Source organism: Setaria viridis, chromosome 7 (assembly GCF_005286985.2).
Source record: "Setaria viridis chromosome 7, Setaria_viridis_v4.0, whole genome shotgun sequence".
NCBI classification, from domain to species: Eukaryota; Viridiplantae; Streptophyta; class Magnoliopsida; order Poales; family Poaceae; genus Setaria; species Setaria viridis.
The window spans coordinates 19,875,423-19,889,521 of NC_048269.2; the positions used below are offsets into that span (position 1 = coordinate 19,875,423).

Here is a 14,099-nt window from a genome sequence, read left to right on the forward strand (position 1 = left end):
AGAGGGCGGCGGAGACAGTCAAGACGAACTCGAGGGATCAATGAGAGAGAGCGGGGGGGGGGGGGGGGGAGGGAGGGGCACCTGGCAGATTAGGAGGGATTTGTGGGCCTTATTTCAGGCTGCCATGTTGGATAGTTCGCATGTCATTCCAGTCAGCAAAATCAGGATTGAATATGGGCCAAAGGTGAATAGTAAGCTGGTTTAACAAATCAAAGGGGTTAAGTAAACACAAAACCAGGATTGAATATAGGCCAAAGGCGAATAGTAAGCTGGTTTAACAAATCAAAGGGGTTAAGTAAACACAAAATTTATTTAAGGTGTTCTAAACTTTCTTGCTAGTTCAAGGTAGTGATTTGGACTTTTTAAGGTAGTGATTTGGACTTTCCCTGTTTTAAATTTGGCTGCCTTCTTGAATTACTTGCTGCAACTACTTATAACTTCAAATATGAATTATGTTCAGGCTGATCGACAAGACATTCAAGCTAAATTCGTTGCAGCAACGATAGAGCTTGCCACCAAGAAGCAACAGCAGGGAAACGCTATTTAGCATAGGGCCTAATAAAAAAAGAAAAGAAAAACTTCTGATGGAGGGCACAAGAGGGAAGACATCATCACCCATTAAAGCCAGGCAACATCATCTTAAGATTAAAAACAGCAAGCACCTTGGATGCTGTACACAAGCATATCATTCTTAACATGACAGAACCCCGGGTCATCTGGTGGAACATGACAGCAAAAGACACACCAGACGTCAAAACAACCTCACATCCCATTTAGTCGGAAACATAAACCAAAATGAGATGTCACTTTTGCACTCTTGGGTAACTTTCCGTTGAGGCGAACCACGATTGCAGTAGTTGCAATACAGGATCTCAAAATCTACTAGCTAAATTCACCTTTATTTAGCAAACCGGGTAGTCTGATAACTCTTATATCTCTTTGTAGATACACGGCACCTCTAACCTGTAAACAGCAATCAGAACCAGACCTCTTCTTTCTCTAGAGATATTTACATCCATCTCTGACGAATTGATGAGGGTGTGTGTAGCCTCCAGGGGTCTTGGAAATATGTGACCACTATCACGAGGTAGTGAGGTACTGATGCCAACCTAATCTCCATGCATTGCTCCACAAATAGCAACCTTGGGCCCAAATCAAATCTCACCCAAAGTGATCGAGAGCTACCTACATGCTGGGTTATGTTACTTCACTATTTCTGTGAATCAAATCAGCAAGCTCCCTTTTTCAGCTACAGCTGAGACTTCAATTGACAAATCTGAGATTGCACTTCATGGCAGCATTTGATTGATGGGCATTTTGTTAACATACTTCACAGGATCAACAGCTAATAAAGAAGAATGAGCTGCAGAATCCAAGACTTCTCCACAACTTGCAATACCTGTTTTGGTGAGAGTATCTGCAAAAGAGTGGGAGAAATCAGTCTACAAATTCTAGATTTTCCTGAAGACCTTTTTAGGAAAAACACATTCATTAACAATTTGACGGAATAGCCGAATTCATCCCTTACGTTTTAAATGGTTCAGCCAAACCCCGCAAGTTTGGCTTAATTTGGTCCCTAGGCTGATGTGGAATGTGGCATGTGCATGCTAGTAAGCAGCAAGTGGGCTTAGGTGATTCGTGGTGTGAAATCTCTCATTTGCCCTTGTTTATAAGCTACAATGGTTTAGCCATAATTAACAGATTAAAACGCGTGTCACCTAGCTAGCTACCACATACTGGTTGGGATCATGTGACCAGTCTGAAAGGTTTGATTCAAACTTCCCAGGACCGAGGATTTTATTGAGCTGTATCATCTAACAGAAACAGAATCATTTTAAAATTGGGGTAGAAAAGAATTCTCCCATGCATGCAGAGATCCATCCGAACATCCAGCAGACTATGCACACAAACATGTGGCATTCCATGTTAACCTGGGGGCTAAATTGCTAATGATCAAACTTGCTGGACTTGAACGGACCTTTTAAAACTGTAAGGGACACAATTGACACTTTGGGAAGACTTTAGGGATGAATTTAGCCATTCCACTAACAGTGCTCCCAAAAGAATATTAGGAAGCAGAAATGTACATGGATGGTGCTGGCAATGATCATAGTAGTGTTACAACGATTCCAATAAGGGCCTGAAGACAATGCATAAACTAGAGTAGCATAGCATACCGTCAATGCACAAACTCAAGAGCCTGAACTTGACTTCTGAACCCATACTTGTCTCTGCACATGACATTCATGGTATTAGATTTAGATGAAAAATTAACAGATTCATAGACCTCTGCAATCAGCCATGGTTAAATAAGAAATTACAATATAATCACACCTCATGAGCACCATAGCTAGCAGAGCCCCTCTTCGAATTCTTTCCATCAGGCGTGCTAGCAGATGTTTCAGTTTCCTTCGGACCACGTGGAGGACCACGACGGTTGGCATGCCTATGCCCTGGATTAAAAAGTGCATCAGGAACTGTGTGTAAACTGATCTAGAAATATGCAGCTTATTTTGCATACAAACCATTTTCAACAGGACCGCCACGGCTACCACCATGACTCCTTGTGTCTGTCTTTCTGTCTCCATGACCTGCATCAAGTCATACAGTTTAATGACTCAAGCATCACCAACAATGAAAACATTTCAGCAAGATACAAACCATCTGCTATTTGTGAGAAATTGTCTCCAGAATGTGAAGGCATTTGTGGGAACTCTGATGACAAGGCATTTGAACCACCACCAGATGTAGACTTGTCATAGCGGCGAGGAGCCCATACACCACGATCGGGCCTATCTCTGTTTCTAGCATGCCTTTCAATCTTCTCACCAACTGGAGCAGAGCCATGGAGATGATTAGGCTTCTCATCAAAATGGCTTCTCTCAGCATTTTCAGCTATCTGATCTTTCACTATAGTACGTGGGTTGAGAACCCGCGGTGGCCGCTTATCCCTCTCAGTGTTAAGTATGTGACCTTCCTGTTCATGTTGAGATGGATTCGAACTGCGGGCTTCCTTGTTTGAGAGTATAGTCTTAATAATTCTGCCACTGCCCTCGAGTCGCTGGTCTTGTCTAGAACTCGATGGTGGCACATTCTTCACAGGGGTTGATGACTGCTGTGTTGTGCCATCAGGTATCTGTGGCAAATATTGATCAAACTTAGGTCCATACTAACAAAATAGCAAAAATATTTGTGAGATGATGGTATGTGTTTGCTTACATTAGAATCAACCCTTCCTCTGCCTTTCAAAATGACAATTTTGTCCCTTTTAGCCTCAACAGCCTGGCCAGATCCAGATGTTCCCCCACTTGTGGCATCTAAGATAAAAAAATACAAAATGAAAAAAGATTAACAAAAAAGATGCACCACTCCGAACACATGCAATAAGTCGATAAATTGCAAGAGCAGCGATTAACATGACAAAGACAAAAACAAAATAGCTTTCTTTTTCTCTAACAGAAATAGACCACCATTCCATGCTCAGGAAAAAAAAAACCCATATAAAAAAACTTATCTTTCAATCTAGAATTAGAAAAGTAGGCGTTACATCAGTAAAGGCCAAAGACGTCACGCAATAGGAAAGACAGTTATCATGCCCATAATTGGACGGCAACAGAAGTACCAGAAGCGTGTCTCCACACGCCAGCGATGCAACCAAACAAGAGAAAAAGCTCAATATGCATTTGTGTGTTAATAAGGATATGCTTTTAGCGTTGCAGTGGGTCTTAATGAAACATGCATATTTTGCCAATTTTGGAAATACTCCCTCCGTCCCAAATTATAGGTCGTTTTGGCTTTATTAGATTTATAGACTTTGTTATGCACTTAGATATACCCTATGTCTAGATGCATAATAATATCTATGCATTTAGAAAAGACAAAACGACCTATAATTTAGAACGGAGGGAGTATGTTAACTAACTTCTAAACCATTTTGCTATGTAAAGGTTCGCATATATATATGTGTAATTCCACCGTGCAAAGATGCGCAGCAATATGAACAATGCCCTGAGCCCCTGACTAAGGGCTTGGAAATGTTGGGTACTGTTCCCCAATGACATACCAAGGGTGCAATTTAGAATAACGGGGATCACAGGCAGGGTCCAATAATCAACACAATAGTAGATACATCATTTTAACAGCACATAGACAAGGGTGTAGGTAATAACAGAAAAATCCCTCAGTAATACGCACTAACATTAAAAATACTGTTGTTTAAACAGTTAAAAACAGAAGGATTACGATTAACAACTTCTTGATTTGCTACAAGTTTACCACCTGAACTTCCAGCAACAGCCTTTTCCCTCTGTGTATGCTCCTCTCTCTTCGGCACCATGATATAAGTTGGTTTCTCCTTAGCACTGTCACGTACAACATACTGCCCGAGAACACAGCAAAAGAACTTCAGGTCACAATTTATTTCACAGAACAAAAGGAAGGAATTCATTATCAGAACAAACAATAGAACATAAGGTAAAGCTTCCAGCAAATCAGTAACAATTGCTACAAAAAGCAAGACAAACCAAATTTCAAATTAACCAAATGGGTTCGCTAGTGCCTCAACTGAATATAATAGTAACCATGTGGCAGAAGAGTCAGGGTACACCCTAAACTATTTTTTGTCTCAATTTACCCCCACAACTATGTCAATTGGTCCAATTTACCCCTAACAAGATTTGTGGTCTTTTTTTGTTTCTCCATGCACAGGTGGTGTTTTAAGTCAATTTTGTTGTGTGATAATGGACATCATAACTTATGTTAAAAATATATTCTGATTTTTTATCATCATTATTATTTTGTACAATTTTATATCCTATGGACTAATTTATTATTAGATGTCCTAGCCTATCAAAATAATGATGAAAAATTCATAATGTATTTTTTAAACATGTTATGATGTTTGCTACCACCCACAAAATTTTAACTTACAACTCCACTTATGCATGGGGGGAAAAAGACAAAAACCTATAAACGGGTAAACTGAACCAATTAACATAGTTGCAGGGTAAATTGAACCAAAAATAGTTTAGGGGGTTAGCTTAAAGGGAGTAATTTGGACTTTTTCCTTTAAAATATACATAACATATAGGGGCACATTATGCAGACACCAGAGATTACAGAAATGAGAACTATGATAGTTTCATACAGTACAACAGATTAGAGTCAAAGTCCCAAGGACCATCTAATGCATCAGGAGAAACATAATGATGAGTTAGTACCACACATAAAAGAAAATTTAACTGAATGAAACAATATTGCATAACATGACCATTCATTGGTAAGGTATACTCCACTTATCAGAAAATTTCAAAAAGTTGCAAACCAAGCATATTACCGCGGAGGACCTGCGCTTCTCAGAAGACCTTTTAGAAGGACTGGAACTGCTAGTCACAACACCAGCAACTTTTCTGCTAACTCTACTTCCAGGTCTCTGCAATGTACAAAAAGGGTATCAAGGTAACCATTGATAAGAAAGAACCCTATTTTATAAGTTAAGGAATATACCTGAGCCATACTCTTAGCTGCCCGTTGCTGACGAACAAACATCATAAGAGCTGTCACAACAGGGGCCTCCTTTCCAGCAGCTGACAAAAATAACCAAATGATATGACAACACCGTTTTAATCTTGGCATATTCAGAAAGATATATCATTCAGCAAAATACTGTATTACAGATAGAAAGTAATGATCGCATATTCTACCTGCCCTTTCAGCTTCTTTCCTTTCAAGCTGAATTTCAGCACTTGGCAGATGCTCAGTAGGCTTTGAAATAAGCTCAAGAAACTCCAAGTATTCCGGATCTAGTAATTCCAAAAAAAAAGTCCGAGTTTAGAAAAATGGTATGGTTTGATAGTATCAGACAAACAATTAGGTAAAGTAATTGTCTAGGACCTTTCATAATAGTTCCTTCACGGCCATCCTTCTTGATATTTGACCTTGGAACCTGTTGCGATGGTGCATATTCGACAAGAGCTTTGAATTGAACGCCTGACAGAACCATGGGCAACATCCATAAGATCCGATTTACATAGAGCAGATCATAAATGAATACTCCCAAAAAAAAACTAGAAACATGTGCTCTTCAGTTGCGTAAAAAAATAGAGAGAAGGATTTACACATTTAATGCAGTAAGTATCAAATTTCTGCTTCAGCACTATAATATAACACTACAAGAAATATTATCACATCAACATATTCTGTGCCTTGCAGCCACCGCCTCGGTGCTGAACTAAGTTGGACTAACATGCACAATAACCCCAAGGACAAGATTAACAGGGCACTATGTCATTGTTAATGTTTGCTGCAGCCTTAGTTTAAGTACATCTGATACAATCTCAACGTAGCACCTTCGCTTTCTTTTCTTCTACAGTCACTAAGTAAAGGGAAAACAGAACCTATAGGTCAAGTAGACAGTATTCATAGAAGGTTAACTATAGCTAATCATAATCAATAGGAGACAACATTAGTTGAACGGCTAATGCTCAGGTATCAAAAATTAACATCAATTTGCAACGTCAAGTAGTAGCATGACTGATGCAAAGACCCTAACAAATCATGCTAAACTTAGATCACAGGAGTTATGAACAAAGAAAGGGCAGGCCATCAAGGATAGTTTATCATCTTAAAAAAGATGTATATTCAGTGATTGGAATGATCAAGTATATTCAGTGATTGGAACTGATCAAGTTGACATAATATGATCAGATGGATTTAGGTATCCTGAAGATAGATTACACGGATGGAATTAAAAAAGACAAACATATTAGGTAATAACTAATAAGATCAAGAAAATACCCTTTTCATTCACAAAAACATGTCCATTGAAGACCTCAGCAAACTCAACAACATCCTCTGGGCGCTTGAAGTTAAGGTATAGTCTAGAATACCTATGATTCTTTTGGCTGGATAACAAACATAGATGAAGAAGAATGTCAGAATCATTTAGTTTCGAAGTAAGTAATATACTTATTTGCTCAAGAAGTCACTTGCTGCAAAGTAAAAGAAGCTGAATGCAAAAAAGTAGTTCTAAATGATTGTATAATTCTTCTCAGCATTGCTCTACAACTAAGAATGAAAACGCCTTCAGTCAAGAAGCAACAAAGATAAAATTAAGAATATTGAGTCTACCCTCACCAATGATTTTTAGCCCTTTTTGGCTCCACTAAAAGCAAAAGTAGGTCAGATACAGCTCATGCTATGTAATCAACAGAGAGAAACAGCTAAGAAGGCAACCACTAGCACTTCAATAGCAATCAATGCTAAAGAAAATATAATTAAACTTGAACAGACCTTTCAGAACCCCAGATACTCTCCTAGACCATCGCAAATTGGAGAAGGTTTTTGAAGGTCACAACAATCATAGGAAAGTACAATTCCACAACTCATCAGTAATTAATCAGTCACAGATTAGAGTACCACTAGAACTAGCAAACGGAATGTAATAGAAAACATCTCAATAGTGTAGTTGCCTATCGCAGTTCATAGGGTCAGAAGGATGGTACCCCAAGCCCTGAATCTAGCCCTAATCACGGCCGCAGGAACGCCACAAGCACGGGGCACAGAGGGAGCGCTGACCTGGCATTGCCGGGGCGGAAGCACGCCCAGTCGTACCGGCCGGCGAAGCGCGCGTCGACCTGGTCCACGACGGCCTGCTGCGCGATCGCCGGCGGCAGGCGCCGGAGCACCACCTTGGTGCGGTGCGCCGGGTCCTTCATGTGCGCCCGCGCCGCCGTCGTCACCACGGCTCCCCGCCCTCTCCCGCGTCACGAATCCCAGCCCCCCGCGAAGACCCCCCCGCACCGTCGCAAACCCTAGGGCCGAGTCACATCGAGGCGGGGCGGGCGGCGGCGAGATCTGGAGGACGGAGGGGGAGGTGGCTAGGGTTTGGAGGCTGGTGGGGATTTCTCTCGCTACCGTCTGCTGCTTCCCCTCCCTTCTCCGTCGCGTCGTCGCGTGCGATTTTTTTTTTCCTCTTCCCCTTTGGTCGCTCGGGTGGGTTGGGGTTGGGGTTTGGGTTTGGGAGATGGGAAATTGGGAACTGTCGGAGATTGGGGGAGGAAGAAGAGGCGAGGAGGAAAGCGAAAAGGTCAAGACGGGAAGAAAAAGGAAAAGGGAAGGAATTCAAAGAAGACGGTAGAAAATATAAGTACGGGAGAACTGAAAATCCGGGAATCAGGAAACCATTTGATTTTCATTAATTATTTTATTTATCCTATGTAAATCAATTATATCGAAATATTATTTACAAATAATTTACGGGATATATGCATTTTAGTGATTTTCTATATTTTGCATGAAAGACTCTAAATGACACAGCCCTGGAATAATAGGCAATCCGTCCATGAGTTCATAGACTTGTGTTGGTTTTCTCATCTTACTTGCAAAAAAAGAAGTAGAATAATTTTTCAGGAAAACACCAAAAGTAAAAGTGCAATTGTAATGTATTCTTTGGTGTAGATGCTTAGCAAAAGGCTTGGGTTAAAATTCTTCCTATTTTCTCCCGTTAGCTCTGCACGCTGGCCAAAGTAGGAGTGCAGGAGCAGGACCGACCCACTAGTGTGACTCCCACCGATCTTCTTTATGTTTCTGCTATGTGTCAAGCTTGCTACATAATGTTTGTAATTTTGAGACAATGAATCTAGATATTATGATTTGTCTTGTGCCAAAATACTTATATTTATGGAAAAAATTTAAACAACAAACACCTTATATTAGTGGAAAAAGGGGGTATAATGGGTGCTTTTGGATCGACACCCTGCCCTGGTCGACTAAAAAATTGGCGTTGACTTTGGCCAACCGTTTGTTTAGCACCGATCTTTGGCATAAACGTTCGATTGCGCCAAGCGCATCTATTTTCCGCCAACTGCGGGCGAATCATTGGTCGCGAAATCTCTCACCATTTTTTTTTTTTGCTCACCGACGTATCGCCGCAGGTCGCTAAACAAACGAGCCCAATATTCATGCGTTTCTCGATCTAATCCTCTAACGAAAAGCTACTTCAATTTTAGTAACTTTCACAGGAACCTCGAGTTTCAAAGCAGAAACTCGTTTTGGGAGGTCTTATAGAGTTACAAAATGTGAAAATGGAACAAATCTTCGCGTTTAATAATGGGAACTTTGTTATTGTCAAAAAAAAAAGAGGTAACTTTGTCGTTCCACCTTGAAATTGCTTACATTTTTTCTGAGCTGGGCCGGTCTCCTGCTATGGATGAACAAGATCAAGCCACCGGGGGCCCGGTTCCCTGCGATGGATGAACAAGATCAAGCCAGCCCAGCCCATCCAAGCCCATTTACAGTTGCAGCGCGGTGGACTAGTGCCTAGTGCTAGTGGAGCACTGGAGTGGAGTGACCTGAGTGATGCCGCCGCTGCCGACTCCTCCACCCTCCCTTCTCCCCTTTCTCGCTCGCCGTCAGCCTGGTTGGTGTTGGGGAGACGAGCTGAATGGGGTTTAACCGTCTAGCTAGCAGCAGCGCCCACACACACCCTCGGACCAACGCCACGTTCCCCTTCCACTACCTGCTACTATGGCCCGGTGGCGGCTGCGGCGGTAAGAGCGGTGCGAGGGAGGCCTGTGATGTCCGATCCCACCCCAGGTCCCTCCGCTTAGCTGCGATGGAGACCGCCCCCAAGCGGGCCTGCGCGAGCGGTAGCTCGGCACCTGGCCGAGTTGAGCGTTTTGTTTTAAAATTAAGTACTACTTCATCTTAATAATTAATTGCTCAGAACTCATTTAATTTAATTGGTGTTTTACACAAACTCTAACATACTTAGGGCTCGATCGGTTAGCTCATTCTAAACCCAGAACCATTCCAAATTTAGGGTACCCAAACGTACCCATTTCATATCATTTTTTTACAGTAGCGAAATGCTTCGAAACACTTCCAAGGTTTAATAAACAGCAAAACTAGCGTTTGCGTTTGCGATATGGGCTCCTCCACCTCGTCCTTTCCTTCCTCCCGTCGCGGCAGGCAATGCAGAGCGTAGTGCTGTCCAAGCGGGGGATAGATCTGTGGCGTTCGATGCCTGCCGTCGACCTCGACATCAGCGAATTCCTCAGCATCACCCGGAGGTCTTCCCAATACTGCTGTAAGGATGTGTGGGGAAAGATGGAGAATTTCAGCACCAACCTACTGATGCGTCACAGAGCCCCGCGGCTGGATGCATTCCGGTTACGTATAGGTAGTATTATGATCGATTGGAGTCGGAATTCTTTCTTCTTTTCTATTGCTACCGAGTACTGCCCAATGGAGCTCGAGATCCGGCTTAATAGGCTTGACTGGAGTGTTCTATATCAATTACCCAAACTGGTTTCTTGTCATCTCAAACGTTTGGTTCTTTCTGGTGTGTCTTTGGAGCACAGTTTCGCAGAGCACCTCCACTCTGGGTGCCCAGCCCTGGAGGATCTGGTTCTCTGGGGATGTGACACTGAGTTCTGTGGCCTTCAATCTGAGACATTAAAGAACTTGGTTATTCGTAGTTGCACAAGTCGAGTTGCAGATATATTGGTGATCAGGGCTCCTTCTCCTGCTTCGCTGCGCCTCGACCTTCTTTACAACACCCATAAAAATGGTGTTCTATTAGATACTGAAAAGTTCCTTGTCAAGGCATCAATTTCTCTGGCATCTGATCAACTATCTCAAAGAGGCGAGGCAATCCTTCTCGGCAGCCTATTCAGTGTGACGAGCTTAGAGTTGGGAGGTTTTAATGCAATGGTATGATCTCCTTATTAGAGACGTGTCTACTAAGCTGATCATTGGCTCAGTTCTGTTTCCATTTCTCTATTTCAGGCAATTCTAGATAAGGAATTTGATAAATCCCCAGCATTTGACAACTTGCGAACCTTAGCACTCAACTGGTGTTTTCACAGCAAACGTGATGTGAACAAATTCAAGGCTCTTGGAAGATTGCTGCAGAAGTCTCCTAATCTGGAGAAGCTTACTTTGCAAACTTTCTGGGTAAGATCAGTTATCTTTTTTTAATAAAAAACATATACTGTGAGTATGTAACTCTGTATATCTGCGTCAACATCTTACATGACTTTGTGCAATTGAAAGTATGGTGAAGAAAGGGAGGTGCAAATGACCAACAAGAAGACGCTTTTTTTCTCTTTGTCGGAGAGATAGCCATATCTTTTCTCTATTGTTTATTTTTAGTTGGTCATCTGACTTCTGTAACTAAGCTGTATCAAAACTGATCGCTAGTATGGTGCTTAGTTGCTTTTACCCTTATGTTACTCGTTTATTTCTTAATACCAACCTGTGCAATATAAACTGCCTACCATGGCCTGTTGTTAATACCAATGTTACAAAATTTTGGACTCTGATTTTAATTCCTGTCCAAGATTTCAATATTTTACACCTTAACTCCTGAACAAAAGCTATGTATATAGAAGAAAAAAGTCTACTTAACACCTGAACTATTGTGTTTGGTCTACATTAACACCCTCAACTACAAAACCAGTTCTTTTACACCTTTAAGTATTGAAAACTGTCTGAAGGTGGTTTTACTGATGTGGCACATTACGTGGCAAATGATGTGGCTGTGAGTAAGCAAACAACTTCTTTCCTATCTTCATCTCTCTTATATTGTGATCCCCACAGGCCCACATGTCATTAATCTCTGTTCCATCTTCTTCCTTCAATCAGCTCCGTTTCGTCAAGCTTTGAGAAAAAGAAAGCTATGTTCCGTCAATGCTGGTAGCTGCTTCTAGAGTTGATTGAAGGTGGACGTAGATGCAGAGCGTGCGCTGGAGCGAGGGCAGCGTCTTGAGCTCTTGCGTTGCGATTAATTTGGCTAGCGGCGCTGGTTGCATCTTGCATGAGCGAGCAATGACAGAAAGCGAGGAAGACGGCTGCCTTGCGTGCCTGCGTGCTGCTTTTGTTTTACCCGATGGAAGCGTGGCTAGCGCGGCTCCCTGCCGTGGCGGTGAGCTCCAGTTCCACCGCGAGTCTTGCCGCAGTTGTGAGCCCCGCGGCCACGAGGTCTGCAGTCTGCTCCGCTGCGAGTCTTTCCCCCTCCACGCACCTCGCTCTATGGCCTACGTGGACTGGTGGCGTGAGGAGAGCTCGGTCGGGGCCTCGGGGATGCGGCTCGGTCGGGGCCTCGGGGGCGCGGACGGGCGGTGTGTGGAGCCGGGTGGCCAGAGGCGCTGGGAGCTGCTCGACCGATGGCACGGACGCGGGGAATGGCTTGGCCGGGGCGCGGCGAGCTGGGCGGCCAGGGGCGCGCGTGGAGCCAGGCACCGCGAGCGAGTCGAGCACAACAGGTAGAAGAAAGATATACAAGTGGGCTCATGCCAGCATGGCACGCCACCATGGGAAAACCAAAACCACCCAGGGGGTTATTTGAATGGTATTCCATAGTTTAAGGTGTATAAAACCTGATTTTATGGTTTTATAGTTTGGGGGTGAAGTAGCCCGCTTGCAATAGATTAGGGGTTATGTAGACTTTTTTCTATATAGAAATGTCAAAACGAATAGTATTTTGGGACAGAAGGAGTATCTTTTGTTGCAAACCCGCTATGCTCGTTCTTTGAATAAGGGCCTAGGCCCACAACATAGCGTCACAATGTTTATTTCTCCTTATTATGTCCTTATGTTGTGCAATGCAAATGCTTGCATGTACTTGGAATTTGTTTCAGCTTTCCGCAATTGCAAATGTTACACATTTGAAGAGTTTGTTTCAGCTTTCCACAATTACAAATTATTGATCTTGCTACTGATGACCAATAATGATATGAACATAGTAGGCCTGATGCCAGAGCTAAGCTGTCGGAGCTGAAATATTCAGGGCCGAGCAGTAATCCCTGCAATAATTCCAGCCAAAACCATCCAAAACCGAACGCAGGGTATAAACACAGGCCGAGGGAGTGAGGGAAAGGCTTAAAGTGTTCTTGGCGTCTGACGCTAGGGTCAGCTCGTGATCCAGTGGAACCTATATGCGCGTCGCTCCTTGTGGATCAAGCTCCTCCAGGACCGTGCAGCCGCCTCCTCGAACCTCTCGGACAGCGACACGGAGGAGAGGTGGGGCCTGTGAGCTCGGGCACCACTGGCCCCCAGGACTTCATCCAGCTCCTCGAACGGAGGCTGCGTGGCCTGGCGGTCGCCGAACGCGTAGCTGAACTGAAGCGGAGCGCGGCGGGACGAAGGCCGAGGCCGTGGCGGATCCATAGGCCGAAGGGGGCGTCGCGTTCACCTCGTCGGCGCTGTGCAGGCGGAACGAGCACGGCGGCGGCGACGCGCCGTGGAGCCGGATCGCCAGCATGGCGTCGGCCAAGTCCTCGAGCATGTAGCAGCCCCTGGAAGTCGCGTCGGTCGATGTCGATGCACCGCGCGCCGCGACGGCACGGTCGTCTCTGCACAGCCTGCATGGACCCGAGGCGCGACCGCGACTGGTGTGCAGGAGGCGGCGGCTGGCATCTCCATGACGATCAATCAGCCCTCCGTTCCGAGAGAGCCGTGTTTGCCGCCCTTTCTAGCTAGATGGCACCATACCCGCGCACCGGGGCACGTACACGGTGCATGCAGTGTGCTCGTGTCTATCCTCCCATGCATCATGCGCGGATGCGGCGGCGATGCGCCCGCCCCCCTTTGGTGGCAACTGGCAAGCGCGGACTCCGTCACCTGGATACGCACGCATCTTGATCCGCGACGGCAGGGAGGGAGAGCCCCCCAGATCTGAACGCCCAGTACGCATGGAAAACTACGGCGGCACGCACGATGCCGCCGGCGGCGGCGACCGGCTGAGCCAGCTGCCGGACAGCCTCCTCCACTCCGTCCTATCGCGCCTCGGGTCCCGGCAGGTGGTCCAGACGTGCGTGCTCTCGCGGCGGTGGCGGCAACTCTGGCGCGCCGCGCGGACCATCGACCTCGACGACCGCGCGCGAGTTCGTGTCCACCGCCATCCCTGCCAACAGAAGCGACGCGGGGTGGCTCTACGAGAGGGAGAACGTCTACGACAGGTTCGAGGACTTCGCCGACAACCTCCTGTTCCACCGCCTCGCCGCCGCCGGATGCCCTCCGGCTGTGCCTCGACGACAGGATGTCCCGCCACACGACCCACTTGCGGTGGGTCCGCCGCGGGCTCGCGTGCTCCCCGG

The 14,099-nt window shown here is 44.9% G+C and overlaps 2 protein-coding genes across 2 annotated transcripts; one reads left to right on the top strand and one right to left on the bottom strand.

Annotated features, from left to right (window-relative positions):
* Positions 1-618: 618 nt before the first annotated feature.
* On the bottom strand, positions 619-8,074 carry LOC117863929 (regulator of nonsense transcripts UPF3). Its single transcript, XM_034747841.2, has 13 exons — positions 7,576-8,074; positions 6,796-6,902; positions 5,893-5,988; positions 5,703-5,801; positions 5,506-5,585; positions 5,336-5,431; positions 4,279-4,378; positions 3,220-3,317; positions 2,662-3,136; positions 2,526-2,591; positions 2,335-2,453; positions 2,178-2,231; positions 619-1,417 (listed from the first exon to the last, which is right to left on the bottom strand). Exons 1-12 carry the CDS (start codon positions 7,713-7,715, stop codon positions 2,193-2,195), a joined length of 1,515 nt encoding a protein of 504 aa, XP_034603732.1. The 5' UTR covers positions 7,716-8,074; the 3' UTR covers positions 619-1,417; positions 2,178-2,192.
* A 1,898-nt stretch (positions 8,075-9,972) lies between these two features.
* Positions 9,973-11,124, top strand: LOC117864714 (MEIOTIC F-BOX protein MOF). Its single transcript, XM_034748823.1, has 3 exons — positions 9,973-10,713; positions 10,789-10,956; positions 11,056-11,124. The coding sequence occupies exons 1-3, from the start codon at positions 9,973-9,975 to the stop codon at positions 11,122-11,124; spliced, it is 978 nt and encodes a 325-aa protein (XP_034604714.1).
* Positions 11,125-14,099: the final 2,975 nt, after the last annotated feature.

Excerpts from the sequence above, each read along its gene's own strand:
- LOC117863929 (XM_034747841.2), bottom strand. The coding sequence starts at position 7,715 with ATGAAGGACCCGGCGCACCGCACCAAGGTGGTGCTCCGGCGCCTGCCG. Across the intron at positions 2,454-2,525 it reads TGGCGGTCCTGTTGAAAATG|GGCATAGGCATGCCAACCGT; the intron begins GTTTGTATGCAA and ends TTTTTAATCCAG. Across the intron at positions 2,232-2,334 it reads CTAGCTATGGTGCTCATGAG|AGACAAGTATGGGTTCAGAA; the intron begins GTGTGATTATAT and ends TGTCATGTGCAG.
- LOC117864714 (XM_034748823.1), top strand. The coding sequence starts at position 9,973 with ATGCAGAGCGTAGTGCTGTCCAAGCGGGGGATAGATCTGTGGCGTTCG. Across the intron at positions 10,714-10,788 it reads TGGGAGGTTTTAATGCAATG|GCAATTCTAGATAAGGAATT; the intron begins GTATGATCTCCT and ends TCTCTATTTCAG. Across the intron at positions 10,957-11,055 it reads TTACTTTGCAAACTTTCTGG|TATGGTGAAGAAAGGGAGGT; the intron begins GTAAGATCAGTT and ends TGCAATTGAAAG.